Source organism: Hippoglossus hippoglossus, chromosome 3, assembly GCF_009819705.1.
Source record: "Hippoglossus hippoglossus isolate fHipHip1 chromosome 3, fHipHip1.pri, whole genome shotgun sequence".
Lineage (NCBI taxonomy): Eukaryota > Metazoa > Chordata > Actinopteri > Pleuronectiformes > Pleuronectidae > Hippoglossus > Hippoglossus hippoglossus.
Genome location: NC_047153.1, coordinates 6,388,440 through 6,404,148, shown reverse-complemented (window position 1 = coordinate 6,404,148; position 15,709 = coordinate 6,388,440). Strand labels below are relative to the sequence as shown.

The 15,709-nt window shown below is 39.6% G+C and overlaps 1 protein-coding gene across 1 annotated transcript in view; it reads left to right on the top strand.

Moving 5' to 3' along the window:
* Window positions 1-4,611: 4,611 nt before the first annotated feature.
* Window positions 4,612-15,709, top strand: part of itga11a (integrin, alpha 11a) — a 57,689-nt gene continuing 46,591 nt past the window's right edge. Inside the window, exon 1 of the mRNA XM_034576557.1 lies at window positions 4,612-4,668. Coding sequence (XP_034432448.1) covers window positions 4,653-4,668 — 16 coding nt within the window. The 5' untranslated portion in view covers window positions 4,612-4,652. The remainder of the gene's footprint in view (window positions 4,669-15,709) is intronic.

The window sequence follows — 15,709 nt, the reverse complement described above, 5'->3', positions numbered from 1 at the left end:
AATCTCTTTATCTATTCACAGTACAGTATCGTATAGTATAGTATAGTATAGTATAGTATAGTATAGTATAGTATAGTATAGTCACATAAACACACTCACATCTCTCTGTCATACTACTGGAGACAGACCAAGATTCCAACTCAGTTAAAATGTCGTAACGTCAAGTGTCTGAGTGAGAGGCTGCAACCCACAATACTGGCTTTGTTTTGTGCGTCCACGGGTGCATACTGGGTGTGTGTGTGTGTGTGTGTGTGTGTGTGTGTGTGTGTGTGTGTGTGTGTGTGTGTGTGTGTGTGTGTGTGTGTGTGTGTGTGTGTGTGTGTGTGTGTGTGTGTGTGTGTGTGTGTGTGTATGTGTCTCTACATGCTGATAATGGCAACAAAGACAGTGAGGTTCTTCTTCGATAGAAATGATCCACTGCTGGCAGGTCAGTGCAGTTATGTGGATTTATCACACACACCCATATTGTCATTCAGTGGCCACTTTGCTCCTCAGTCATCTGAGGCCCCACTCTCAGTATTTCCTGTCTAGAACAATAGGATTTCCTTTGTGCTTATTATGGGGAAGAGGGTCTTCAAATTCTATGCGAGGATGTCTGAAATACACAACTGACGCTAAAGCTAGGAAAAGGTAAAACCCATCAGTCCATTGGACAGGCCTCATTGCTAATAAAATCTTAAATCATCATCATAGGTTGTAGTTTATCATGTCATGAGGGTTTAATGTTTAAATAAAATAAAGGAATTACCTTTATCTTAACAGACATGTTGTTTCAGCCCCTTGAAATGAAGAGAACATAAGCAAATTAGTCATTTCTACAAAATGGAAGGAGAATGATCTAAGTTAAAGTTTTCAGAACATTGGAGGTACGTAATCTTTCCATTCCACACCTTGTAAAGGGCGTGAGGGGACCAGACATCCTCCACTGGGTGGAGGTGGCAAACCAGAGACCTGCAGACACAGTCACAAATGTTCCATGAGTAAATGCTCCTATTTACAGAACATGGAGGAGGGAGGAGAGGAGACGTTTGGTTAATTTTCATGTGAAAGTCAGTGGTGACAACATTAAGGTTGATAAACGGATCAATAAACAACAGTGGTCACTGTCTGGTTTTTATCTGTGTGCTTAACAGCCATGATTCCTTTCTGCTCCTGTTTACTATAGTAATTTATGTTTTGCATTAAGAATATAATTTACTTGTTTACGTTTCAAAATCTCAGGTACTTGGGGGAGTCCATTATAATTAGTAGTTTGCTGCCCTCTAGTGGTAACATCCTATTGTTACCTCCATGTTGTTTGACTAACAGTATATTGCCAATGTATTTGAACTTACTAAAAATGCTTATATCTTTTTAACAGGGCTTGTAAACTAACCGGTTAAATTATCTACACTTGTTATATTTTGAACTTATTACTTACTAATGATCAGTAAGTGTCAATTCTACACAATGAAGACAAACAAAGTCACCCCTCTATGGAACCCAAGCAGAGTATGATGGATATTATATTAAAGAAACAATGAACTATCATCATTGCACAGTTTATTTTTCTTTCTACTGAGAGACAAATATCAAGTTATTCAAGAATCAGAGGGAAATCCACTCCTTGTTTAAAATGATTGTACATGTCTTTAGAAATGTGGGCTGAAGAATGACAGAACTTTTGGAAATAAAACTGTCACCTAATTTACAATACACTAGTTGTTGAATGTTTATTATTTGATATTAAATTGCTTTCTTGGTGCAAAAATACAACCCTGTCTGTGGAAATTCCTTTTTCATTGATGCAGGTGTAAGTTTATGCATCTCTTACCTTGTAGAATGGATGAGAGACATCAGAACATCATGGAGGAGATTAAAACCCATCATGTATCAGCCTCAGGAGAAGTTCGGAGTAATGAAGAACTGTGACACTGCTGTTTGGTTCCTGTTCGCTCTGAGAACTAGCCACAACTAGCCACCTAGCTAAAAGACAACTAGCCACTTAGCTAAAAGTCAACTAGCCACTTAGCTTAAAGACAACTAGCCACCTAGCTAAAAGTCAACTAGACACCTAGGTAAAGGAACATTAGCCACCTAGCTAAAATAAAACTAGCCACCTAGCTAAAAGTCAACTAGCCACTTAGCTTAAAGACAACTACCCACTTAGCTAAAAGTCAACTAGCCACTTAGCTTAAAGACAACTAGCCACCTAGCTAAAAGTCAACTAGACACCTAGGTAAAGGAACATTAGCCACCTAGCTAAAATAAAACTAGCCACCTAGCTAAAATAAAACTAGCCACCTAGCTAAAAGTCAACTAGCCACCTAGCTAAAAGTCAACTAGACACCTAGCTAAAAGTCAACTAGCCACCTAGCTAAAAGTCAACTAGACACCTAGCTAAAAGTCAACTAGCCACCTAGCTAAAAGTCAACTAGCCACCTAGCTAAAAGTCAACTAGACACCTAGCTAAAAGTCAACTAGCCACCTAGCTAAAAGTCAACTACACAACTAGCTAAAAGTCAGCTAGACACCTAGCTAAAGGACAATTAGCCACTTAGCTTTAAAGACTAGCTGTTTTATGGTGAATTTAAAATGCTCCAGTATTAACTCGGCTTCTAGTTAGAGCTTGACCGAGGTCAGTTTTCTGGGTGACACCTGTGTGAATTGACCAGACCCACGTATTCACAGGTTCGTAGACTTTAAATATGATTAATTGTGTCACCATATATAAGAATCATATATGGTATATATGCCTTAGTGTTGAACTTGAATGTCAAATATACTGTAATTGGTGACAACTTAGTAACTGTGAACTCGAGAGAAACAAGTCAACATATTTCAGCTATTTCATATTTTGGATGCACTGTCTACTAAAATGTTTGTTTATTCTTTTATATTGAAGATTAGGTTAGGTTGAATGTCTTCCACTTGAGCTTTTCACATTTTCCATCAGCTTTTATCCCCGATCACAAAGTTGTGTCATTGAATGGCCACAGGAACCTTTACAAGTTCCAAAGTGGAAATCATTTCATTTTATGTACACACACGCACACACGCACACACACACGCACACACACGACAACCCAATATACTGGCAATATGTAACGTTACATGTAATGGTGACAATAAATCTCTTTAGTTTCCATTTTCATTTTCTGTGAACAAAAATAGCTTATATGTGTTGGCTGTATTGAGATGTTTTCCGTTTTGGACGAGGAGCCTGGCTTCTTTGACGGGTTCTGTTTGGCTGCAGACTGTGAGGTTTCCAGACAGATGTGTTGAGTCAAAAGAAAATGAGCTGACAGTAACAGTATGGCATGTTGTCGAGCATGTATGATCTCATCAAAAGATTTACCCATTTGTCTGATGACAATGATGATGACAGCTAGTCCACATGTTCTGATGGAGAGCTGGTGGCAAAGGGGGCTGCAGGGGACTTTTGCCATATTCCATCTTTCTCCCTGTACTCTGATCATTTATCTGCCATAATAGATACATTTAAATCTCTATTTGTATATGATATCTGAGAGATTTAGATATTTCAGATTCAGTTAAGTTTTCCATAGATGAACCACCCTAGAGCTACACCACCTCCAGCAACAATTTGTAGCAATACGATATGCAGTTAAATTTCTAAAAGCCTAAAATTGCCTGCAGGCCTCATATTTTCGAATATTTTAGTTCAAGGATTCACTTCATTGTTTTATTAATCGTACAAGATGATTCAATAAAACAAGTTTTCACAGGTGGGGACCAAAGAAACTAAAAATCTGCTTCACTTCACTTCATTTTTGATTCTAGTGTCACTGAGAAAACCTGCCTTTAGATGACCTGAGGGGTCTGGAGGCTTTGTAATACAAATCTATCAGAGATGTATTCAGGCCCGCGGCCACTTGGTGCTTTATAGAATAGACAAGTAATAGAATATAAAAAAGCTATCCTTTGACACACATCATTGCAATGATTCAAAGAACCTTCTGCTGACTCACAATTCAAAAACCACACTATAATCCATCAATGCGATGACTTGTCTCACAGACTAAAGGCTGCTTGCATTGGCAACTTAAAAAACTGCCGTGCAAAAACAATTTCATGCTTGAACGGAAGCCGACAGAACCCAGAAACTGAACTGTGGCTAATGTTTCCATTTACTGTAATAACTACACAGCAATGGTCTATCACCCTAAAGACCATAGCCCAACAAATACTTCTATATTAAATTACTGTGAAGCTTAAATCGTAGCCATAGTTTGACAAATTAGGATCTCAATCCATCAATCACGAGATATGTATCCTTACGTAGGCTGCAACTCTCCTCAGCTGTTCTTACACCTGCCTGCATGGGTTAATTAACCCTGACTACAAATTTGTGAATCCATTACTTACAAGTTCTCACAACTTCCACAGCAAAACCTCAACCAGTATTTTTAAAACACTGAGCCTTGCAATGAATTCAAATTGATCACCATAAAATATGTCCTGAATTGAATCCTATCCACAGGTGGCGCTGTGGTTCTTTGTCGTGAAACACTCGCACACATAGTGCACATACATTGCTCCTTCTGTGCTGCAACTAATGTCTGTGTTTTTTTTTTCTTTTTTCTGCTTCACTGGCCAGCTGACCGCAGAGGGAGGGAGTGAGATAAGAATGATGGAGGAGAAAGGAGACAATGACATACAGCAAAGGTATGTGGTCAGATTTAAATCAGATTTACAGTATATGGGTGTGAACCCAAAACCAACTCGGCCACCAGAAAGGCCAAGTTCTTATTTACAGTAATGAGCAATTTGCCCCATTACCCCAGCTCCTCTCTCATACTCTCTCCTTTGTACCCTGACTGAGTCCCCCCCCCCCTTTGGATCCTCTAACACTGGCCCACCGCGTGATTTCCCCTCAGAAATTGTTGCTCTAGTGGAACATTTAATGCACGGGGCTCAGATTTCGGCTTCTCCGATGCACGGCACAGTGTTCCAGCCAGCCACAGTCTGCACACAAACCACTTCCTTTATCAGAAGCAAAGTGGAGAAGGAGAGGGGAAAGCAGAAGAGGGGAAGGCAGCATGTCAGACCAAGAACAAATGAGTAGAGGCAAAGCAGCTGATAGTCGTTGACAGAAGTAGGAAGTGCAGCTAGTGGGAGTGAGAGTGATTGAGGTTGTGAGCAATCAGTCTTGTGTATTCCATGGAAGCACACTCTGCAGTGTCCTCACAAGTTTGTGCCTTTTTGTGTACGTGTTGCATAGCTTAATCATGAGTCGACAATTCCACAGCACACGCACAAATGTATCGCTCCAGTCTCGCCTTCTCTTTAAGTCATTTTCCACTGGTTTTTAATTCATCCAAGTCCCGTCTCCAGCTACGTTTCCCCTCCCAGAGCCTCTCGTTTGTTCTATTTTTTCACCTGCCGGTCACTGGGGCACATTTACGAAGTCCTCTGATGGAAAAACGCCTCCAACCCTCTGAGTCCTCACCAGACTCCTGTCAGCATCAAGGAGAGACGCTTCTGAACTTAATTTAGAATTTTAAAGACCTTGCATAACCTCTCTTCCTGCCTTTTTTTAATGACCTTAGTAAACCTGTTGTTGAGTTCAAAAGAGTTTGATAAGGATAATGCAATTAAGATGCTTTAAGGAGAGAAATATATCAATGATTTGGGTTTAGTGCTGCCATCATTTGGAATAAAGACCCAAACTGAGTAACCAGACCCATATACCTTCTTTTGTTTTTTTTATTATCCATCTCCGTTTATCCCTGTGTGTTTTTCTCTTTTCCTTTCTCCCATACACACTCACCACACACCGAGTCTGGAAAACAACACACTCACATTAAGTCAGTGACAGCAGCACAAAGACTTAACATGTGGTAGCAGTTAAGCAGATCTTTGCAGTTCAATAGACCTCAAATAAAGAAAAAAAAAATACTGCAACCATAGCACATAACCTCTCATCAACTACAGACGCGACAGGAGCGAAGATACGATATAACTTTAACTTTTGCCTCAAATGCTCCATGGCCATTTATTTGGATCTCATAAAAAAAAGGCAAGAGGAAAACACTTATCTGAACTGATTGAGTTTGTCAGTTTTGCCGACACTGCACATTTAAATATTACTTTGGTCTGCTAGGTACCCATCAATGAATTTGAAGTGCCCTTTATGTTCACTTGGTTTCATTGTGAGGTCTAAATACCACCACCCGTTTTATGTTTTATGTATTGAATTTGGTGGGAACAAGAGGAATAACTGGAGACACTGGTGGTGGTAATGAGGATGTGGAGCATGAAGCTGGGACGTCTCAGGAAGGGCTTCTGGTTGGATGGTTGAAGAGTGATGACCGAGTTGAGGTGGTTCAAGGGTAAAGGTCATTGTGTGATCGGGTTGCTAAACTGACGGCTGAATGACAGGAGGGAGAGAGAACATTTTAAACTTTGACAGCTTACAGGTAATTGGCTCAAGGCGAGCTTATCAGGTTGTGGTTGAATGAAAAGAGAATGAGGTGGTGGAGCCTATACAGCAGGAATTCTGCATGTGGTCAAAGCTGGTCGGCTGGTCGTGCACCTCCCTACTCTTTAAACTTAGCGTGCATGGTGTAGATAACAACATGGATGATCTAGAGGCAGGAATGTGTGAACAGGTCCATCTCTATGACCCATCATTCATGAGGGAGCATAGAGATTCCCAGATGGCTCCTGAAGGGACTTTGCAGAGACTGTTATTATAGACAATAATTCTGCAGGAACTGTGGAAAAACCTCCTCGACCAGTTTGTCAAGGCAAAGAAATGTGCACAAGCCCAAAGTGGTGCTCCTGGAGGAAACAAACCAGTGACCACACTGTTCTGTTTGTGTTTCTTCTTCTTCTTTTGCCCACAATGATTTGATTGTATTTTTCTTAGCGCAGATACCTTGTCAACAGTTAAGAGAGGACTTCACAGAGTCATTACGCCTCAAGCGCAAGTATGAAAGGGAAAGACATCCAGACAGTCTTCCTGACTGACCTTTCCCTCAGCTTCATTTCACAGGTAATTCAATAATCAAAAACCTAGTGAAAAAATACTAATGCTGCCACATGGTCAATGAGTCATTGACAAAGTATATTATCTCTCTTAATGGTGACTTCAGCAATAGTAGCCTTGCAGATTCAAATATAACCATCTTAATTAAGCGAAACTATAATCTTCTGTCCTGGATCTGTTCCAAAACAGAAATTGCAGAATGTTTTTTGTCTTTTTCTTTGTTGGCTCTAACTATGACCATCTAAGTAAGTTGTGTCGATCCTCTGCTAACACGATAGAGTAAAACAAATAAAAATGGTGTGGAAATGGTTGTGTGGTCTTCCTATCTCAAAAGAAGCAAGGACAGACACGCTAGGTCCGAGTCCAGCAATAAGTCCAATGCTCATTCTTCAATCGCTGCAGCTCCTGTCATTGCTTACACAGCTTGCTGGCCAGCCTGAAGTTTTCATTCCCAGGCTTAACACTAACAGGCTATGGTTTATGATAAAAGCAGTGGAATGCTATTGAACCTTCTGCAGAAGTCTGCATCCTTTCCAGCAAACTGCCTAAAAATATGAAGAAGCTTGAATTGTGTTGAATCCCATACAGGAATAAAAAAGTCAGGTCGGTTACTTTATACTATGATATCCCAAGGAAACCAATTATCTGTCAATGTCTGATGGCATCAACTCCTTCTGGGTGGTTTAGGAATTAAAAAGCTCTCCGTGATCTTAAAAAACTTGTGGGATTCGTTTCTGTTTTGTAAGTTTGTGTCTGTTCTTTGACTCCCCCTGTTTCCTGGTCTATTGTTTCGTTGTTTATATCTGACAAAGGACTTAAATGCTAGATGCTATGGATTTACTACATTCCATCTTTTTCTCTTGATTGTGTTTGATTGAGCTGGTAATCAAACTTGGAACGCCTGCAAAGTCTGATTAGTGCCAGCTGCCAGAAACCAGTGGCATATGTCTACCACATGGAACAAGCGACACAGTTTTGTTCTATCTATGCATTTGCCTTGATTCAATATGACATAAAGCAATTTAGATTCAATTTGCACATGACAGAGCATTGTATAATATTCAAAACTCAGGGGAATACACAAGGATATCATAAAGATATTTCCCAATCACAAACTTGCTCCAGGTGGCGTACTCCTTAAATAAATTAGGTGCATTTGTATGTATTGATTTTATATTTTCAGAAGGATATCGGGATGCCTTTTTAAGAATCTGAGATCATGTGAGTAGAAGGCGTAAACAAACATTTTGTATAGTTGAAGGGTGTAAGGTTTGATTTAGATTGACAACCAAGAAACTAACACAGATGGTTTGGCGTGTCTGTTGTTGTCCAGTAATCAAGATGCTGATTTAATAAAAGCCAGAAAACAGTGTGTTTTTGTCACAACAGTCCATCTGCTATTTGTGTGGCGTGTTGAGGGCGTAGATGTTCTTTTCTAATGCTTCACCGTGCAGAAGCTGATAGCTCATATGAGCACTGCACAGTCACATCTGTGTGGAAACAGCTGGCGTTAAGAAAAAGTATTTGAAGCTGTGAGAGAGAATACAGCCAGAATAATTAGGTGAGAGGCCTGCGTTTCTTTCTGGCTTGAAGGCCAAAAACAATCGTGAGATTGTCTAAATCGGTGTGTTAGTGGTCTTTGAAGGGTTTGATCTGTTTCTCTGATGGGTGATTAAATGAACTTGTGATAAAAGTGATGTTCTGAAGGCACCCAAAAGGCAAATGACCAGTGATAGAAAAACAGCAGTACTTTATGAAACTGACGATATGTTTGTGACCAGATGTATGGACCAGAATGGACTCAGTGCTCATAAACTGTGTAATTGAACAAGGGGTTCCAGCTGTCGACATCCATAGGGGACATATTTACCTGTGCTTGGCAAAGGAAAGACACTCAGCATGCAGGGACCGTGGGCAGCCCTGGACCCTGCTCCTGGAACCGTGCTGTCCTCTTACAGTAAATCACAGAGCAGTAGGGGTTGTTGAGAAAGTTTAAAAGTCTGAGTTGGTATTTCCACCTAAACATCTCATTCCTGGACACCAGCTGTTTAGCAGAGTAAAAAAATGGGGCAGCAGCAAGCTATATATCTCAGTGGTTTTTGGTAAAGGTAACTGAAGGTTTTTTCCACGGCTCATTTTTCAGACTTTGTAGGGTATGTGATGCTCATTATAGGTTTGTTGAAGTGTCTTATTGGCAAGGCTGTGGTGTGTGCGTGTGTGTGTTTGAATGTCTTTCTGTGGTTGTGAGGACAGATTTGTGGGAGGTAGGGGTTCTGGACTGCAAAAGTGTATTTGTTTTTGTTCGGTAACCTGAAAATCTATACATAAGATATCTTAAGAAGAAAGAACATTTTGGTCGGTCCTCACTATTTAGGGTTAAGACTTGGTTCTAGAGTATTTTCTGGGGTAAGGCATTTATTTGTGACGGTTAGAGTATGAGGCTGTATATGTCAATGAAGCATCAGGCATGAGCTCCATAAAATGTGTTTTTTGTTTACAGCACATCGACACTGACGTTGGCCCTTATTGCATAAAAGCTCTCGAGTCTCATTGTCTTTCCAAATTGTCAAATTGTTCATATTGTTTGAGTAAACCACCTCTTTTTCCATCAATCCAGTTTCTAGTCCGTGGCACGATAGAAATGTCACCGACATGCCTACTTGCTTTCTCTTTCTGGACGTTTCTCTGCTGTATTTTCACATGGACTCACACAGACATTTTCCCGAACCTTATGCTTGGGGTCTGGCAGACAAAGTTCTGGAAAATGTCTGGAGCAACTGACTCAGAAATTTGCATTCTTGTATACAGCCCCTCTGGAGAAAATTTAAGGAAAATATTAAGACTGCATTGCATGAAACGGCTGCAGTGTCCTCACAACTATAGAAAGATACTCAGTGTGTGTGTACTTTGGAGTCCACTCAGTGTTTTATACTCCAGGTGCCGTATATTTAATCATATAATATTGTCTTAGCCTATAAAAATGTCCTTCAAGGTGGCACAGCTGAAGGAATCAAAATGTTTGTGGTTTTGAATATAGTCAAGTGTATTTGTGAGAATCATTAAATCTCGTGCATTTAATGCCAATGTCTTCATTTTTTCCAGTGATGTCGGTTTATATAACAGTATGAAGATGAAATAAATTAGTTTTAAATTTCTGCAGGAAAATGTGTATTTCACTCCAATGCCACCGTGATCCCATTTGGATTTGTTCAGTAACATGAAATATGTGATGAATGAGGGTATGCAGTTATTACCAATCCTTTTATTGCTGCGGTGGGTTAAGCTTAAATCATCATTATCTTTTCATATGGTGCAAGAATTGATTTGTAGTGAGAATGTAAGACTTTCACAAGGACTGCACTTTGTGCAACCATGAGTATCTGAAACTGAAAGCCCTCCAAACTTGACCAAATTTAGTTTCACTCAACACATAATCCATTCACCAGAATAAGCTATGTAGCCAAGACTGTGTAATTTGGCATTACACCCCAGTATAGGAATTTATCAGTGCACAGTCATTTAAGGTACACAGTACACAACATTCCCTGAGAAATTTAAAACAGATTTAGTACAATGGTTTATTTCCTTTTTTTTATCTTTCTTTTTACATAACACTCATTAGCTCATGAAAGGCTCAGCGGTAAGTCGCCTGTGCTTGATTCACTCAGGGCTTTGTGCACATGTAAAGTTTTAATAGTTAACACTTCGTAAATTGAGTTTGTTCTCCAGATCATGTGGTCACCAGAGACACCAATAACATTCCTGACTTATTTCACATTGTGCTATTATTTATTCCAACGAAACCCTTTTTAGGTGTCACACAAGCCTCCCATTATAACCACAGTAGGATGGTTTAACCACTGGGAAGCTGCACTAAGTGGTGGAAATAAGAGAAGGGCACAGCCTGCTCTTTTGTTTTCCCTGACCAGATTCAATCTGCCAGTTTGGGGAATCTGGCAACTCTCTGGTCACAAGCTCACTCCTCAAACCTTAAGGCCATTGCTGCCCCCATTCACACATTCCTATTTATTTTTCATGATGTCCCCCAGTGTCCCAGGGCCTCTGAATGTGGGGGCCTAGGCCGACCTAAGGGCAAGTCCCCTGGAGGTGAGAGGCCTCTGGCTGAAGACTATAGGCTTTGTCAGCTATCCATCCCAAATATGCCACAAATACCAACCTCACTTTCTGTACAGTATAACAAAAACTCTCCCATTTCTGAATTGGTTGTTGCAACATAGTTGGTTAACCACATCAGCTATCTTATAGGGAAATAACATGTTTCCAGAGAAAACTCACTGATCCAACCTGTAATGTGTTTTTATTAATAGGATCGTTTTCCCATTTTGTTGTTATAATATATTACCTCTGCCAAAGAGGTAATGGTTTGTTTGTAAGCAAGATTGCGCAAAAACTTAGTGGAATGATGCACCATGGGTCAGGGAAAACCCCTTAAATTTAAGAATCCAGAACAGGGGGAAGATCAAGGAATCCTTTTCACCGTCTTTAACATTGCGAGATAGGGCTTTTTAAAAAACAAAATATATATATATTTTCCTTGCTTTCTCAGAGAATAATTTGTGGATCTTGAAAAAATTCCGGCATGTTTAGGGGACTGATGTTCATGAGTGTGTACAATTCTGTGCAGATCCAAATGAAAATCTGGATCTAGTGAATTTAACGGTGCTTTCACAAGGGGACTGCTGGGCCCTGGTGGAGTTATGCACTCTACTGCCATTCTAGTTTACTTTTTCTATCTATGCATGGATAACTGTTAAATTTATGCTGGGATAAGGACATTTTTATTAAGTTTGTAAAACCCAAAGCTAAACAATGAATGCAGATTGTGCTCCCTGACAGGCTCCCACTGTAATCTTGGCAGTTGCTTTTAAATACTAAACAAACTGAACTGGATTAGCACCCATTTAGGGCAGGGATCCTCTGCTTGCCAAATGAAATAGCTCTTTTGAAAATACAAACATAGTTAAAGAAACTGAATCTGTCTTCTTGTGAGCAAATGAATAGCCAAGGCGGATGCAAAAATAAACAGAAAGTTCAAACCCTCATTTGAACAGTAGCTGCCAAGGTGTAAAACAACAGAAAACGCCGTCACATGTAGACTGTCCCCTTGGAAACACTACACCACAAGTTGTGTTGCATTAGCCATTAATGTGTTATCATAAAGGTTGCATTTTAAAAAGGTCTATGAGAGGGATTTAACTCGGTGTAAGAGTGGTCAACCTGCAGGAGATAATTTCATATGAGCTTTGTGAAACCTAATAATTACAAGCAAAAAAATTGTAGACTGTTTGGTTTTCCGTTGAGATCCAAAGGGACAAAAAAAAGAAAAAGCAGAGTAACAATTTTTCCATCTGTCTCCCAATGAATGTAAATGCAAACGCAATGAAACAGGAGTGCGTGTTCTCCCATGATGAAGACATGTTGAAGTTTCATTTACCACAAGACGCTATGACCCAAGTCTCTGTATGAGAACGTATGATTTGTGAGTTGCCTGATTGGATAGAGGAATATGGTGAGTGAGCATAATTCATTTTGATATTAACATGTCTTGGAAAGTAATAGAACTACAAGACGGGGGTTGTGTAAGAGCAGATTTTTTTTTTGTCTCTCACTCAGAACGATATTATTGGAAAGAAAATCCTTAGTGACATATAGCACATCACTACGTTTATGGAAGTAATTTCATAAGAGCAGCAAGGCTTTATGTTTAATCTAGGTGTCGAGAGACAAGACTTTGCCCTGAATCTGGAATGTGTGAGCTTTGCGGGTTCCATTGTCGTCCATCTTGTGGCGTGTGGCTTTAGTTTCCACATTAGTCTATTTCCCACTATTGCTACTGGCACAACTCGATCTGCGCAACGCACAGCCAGAGATCTGGAAAAGTTAGAATGACTCACTCAAGCTCAGACAGAAACATTTACTTTTCTAATTCTCTGTATGCGTCTCTTTTAATATGTTCATTTTTTTTTTACTATATATTGGAATTTTCCATAGGCAGTCAGCTACTGACGAGATTGTGTCCGTAACCAAGTAATTGTTTTTCTCTTTGGGAAGTTCACATTTCTTAGTTTGAACCATGTACGATTCGGGAGTCAAGTTATAATTGTTTTCTCAAACTGAGTTTACTCTGTACCGGCCAAGTCTCACAAATGCTGAGCAAGGTCGCCTGAGACTGAAGAATTAACATCCCATCAGCAGTTACCTTCTTATATGGCAAGCAAGCACAACAACATTCACATTTATTTATTCACTCTCTTTTCTGAGGTTTCCTCTTTCCCCCTTTTTTCTGCCTACAATGACTGAGGAGACGGTTTGAGGTTATGGGCTATTCTGTAAATTTGAGTGCTGTGACTGTAAGTGTCTTAAAAGAGGCTAAAAAGCTACTTAGAGTTTCATTCTTCACATTTTCCTTGAGGTCAATGGACCTTTAAGATTACGAGATGCAACTTGATTTGGTGTCAATTTGATCAAGTGTTAATCAATAATCAATAATAAAGATTTAAGATTTACAGCAGAGCTTTGATTGTATTTTTCAAGCTGGTGCTCAACAATGAACAAATTTCTCATGTCTCGTATGTGCACTGTGAAAACATTCGTTTTGTATTTCTTGTTAGTCAGAGGCTGATGGATGTGAAATTGTTATTATTATTATTATATATTAGTACCACTAAATGCAGGCGCCAGAAATTATCTTAACTCAGTAGATATGACTGTGAAAGCTGTAAAAATCTGTACAAAGTACATAGTAAAAAAAAAGGTAAATATTATATTAAATTACATTATAACTTACCCAAATATGTAGTTCTCATTGTTTGGAGACATTATCCAAAACTATAAATTGTACTTGCCTGTTTGAGATGTTTAGGATGCGTCCTTCTTCCTGCTCTCTTGGGACAGACTTTCCATGACCCTGAACTATAAGTAAAGACTTTTAACGATAGAAATACAGAACCGTTGGTCAGATGTGTCTTTATTTACCCCAAAATGAACAGAGGTAAAGCTTGCATTTCTGATTTAGCAGTTCCCAAAGATGCTGCAGTGACTTCCACATAATGATATGTGGCATGTCCACTTCAGCCATGTGGGCAGACAGTGTTTGAAGCTTAAAACCCGAGATCTCATGTTGAGTTCACATCTTTCATCGACTGCTTATCCTGAATGTCATCTTTATAAAACATTCACAGAAGAAAAGAACATCCCCAAGCAAAGTCTATTTTAGTTTTACCAAACACAGAGAGGGGTTCTTGCTTTGTTTATTTACTCATCAGTATAATCTTGCTTATAGGTGGAGTAAGCACATCACCTTCATACAATACAATTTCGTAAAGCTCGTGAAGCCAACTAGAACAACCAGAAAGTCTAAGCTACACCGTAACCCTGAATAATAATAATGAAAAATGAACTGTCTGTTCTCTGGAGGGGAACTGGATTTTGCATGGCGGCCTGAAAACCACTGAATTCCTCCTAGGCTGCATTCTGTCACTCACGTTGCCCTGATCCAAATCCGCTTTGATTTGTGTTGCTTCAACACTGGTTGACCATCTCTTCTCATACCAGAACGATGATTTAATACATTTGGTGAAACAAAAGTCATTGTTTTTTAAATATTTAAACCAAAGTTAATATAATCATCAATACAGTTTTTGACAAGTGATATACAATAGTTTGTGTTATGTTTACTGTATATAATGAGTTAAGCCAAACTGGCTTGATCCCCTTCTGGTTACCGGCTGCAGTACAGGTCATAAATCCAGCCTCCTCCAAGTTAGTGGACAGGATATAGACCAAACAAAGAAGTTGGACATCAAATATCTAAAATATAGCTTCTGTTATTTGAGGTACTTTAACCACACTGATGTTTGTTTGAGTTTTCATTCTTTACTGAATTTGAGTCATCATGAATGTGAATGATGCTCCATCCCTCTGATCACTACTGTGTTGACTCTGACTCCAAATGATGTCATTGGAATAAGATGGCCGAATTTGTATCTGGGATATTTTGGCTTCAAATTTGGATAGTTGGAGGAAGTGGAGATCTGTCGTCCATCTTTATATACAATCTGTAGTTTTGTTACTTCAACGAAACCTTTCAGTATCTTTGCTTAAAGTGCAGACCTGATTCTTTGCTGTCTCCTAATAATTGTCCACTTGGCCTATTTTCCATTAAAGCTAGAGAAAATACATCCTCAGCAGATATACAATTACATCAGTTTACAGAAATGTTATCCTATGATTGATGAAACCATTCCACCTTGATTTTTTCCATGTGGATAATAATTGTGTAGAGCACGTAATGCTTGACAGAGGGCTTTTCAAGAGCTTCCTGCGGATGACCTCCCAACACTTCCTGCAGGTTAATGTGTTATGCAGGGATACTTGCTGGAACAGAGCAGTGGTTTCTCCCTGCCGTCCTCACAGCAGATGCTACACGGCCAAAAACGAGCTGCTGGAACAGTAACATGTTTCAAAAGCTCCTTAGAGGGCTTTGAATGTGTTCTCTATCGCCATAAAACCCCATTCTTTGTTTCACCCTGCCCCTGCCTTACTTGGCTATGATGTGTGGAAAGTTACATCTCCATGGGCAATAAGCTTCAGCATGTACAGCTCAATGTTTGAAGAACGATTTCCAAGAAGTATCTCACACAGTAAGAGAGAACTGGAGATGACTTCTGACATCAAGATATGGTGCTACGACTC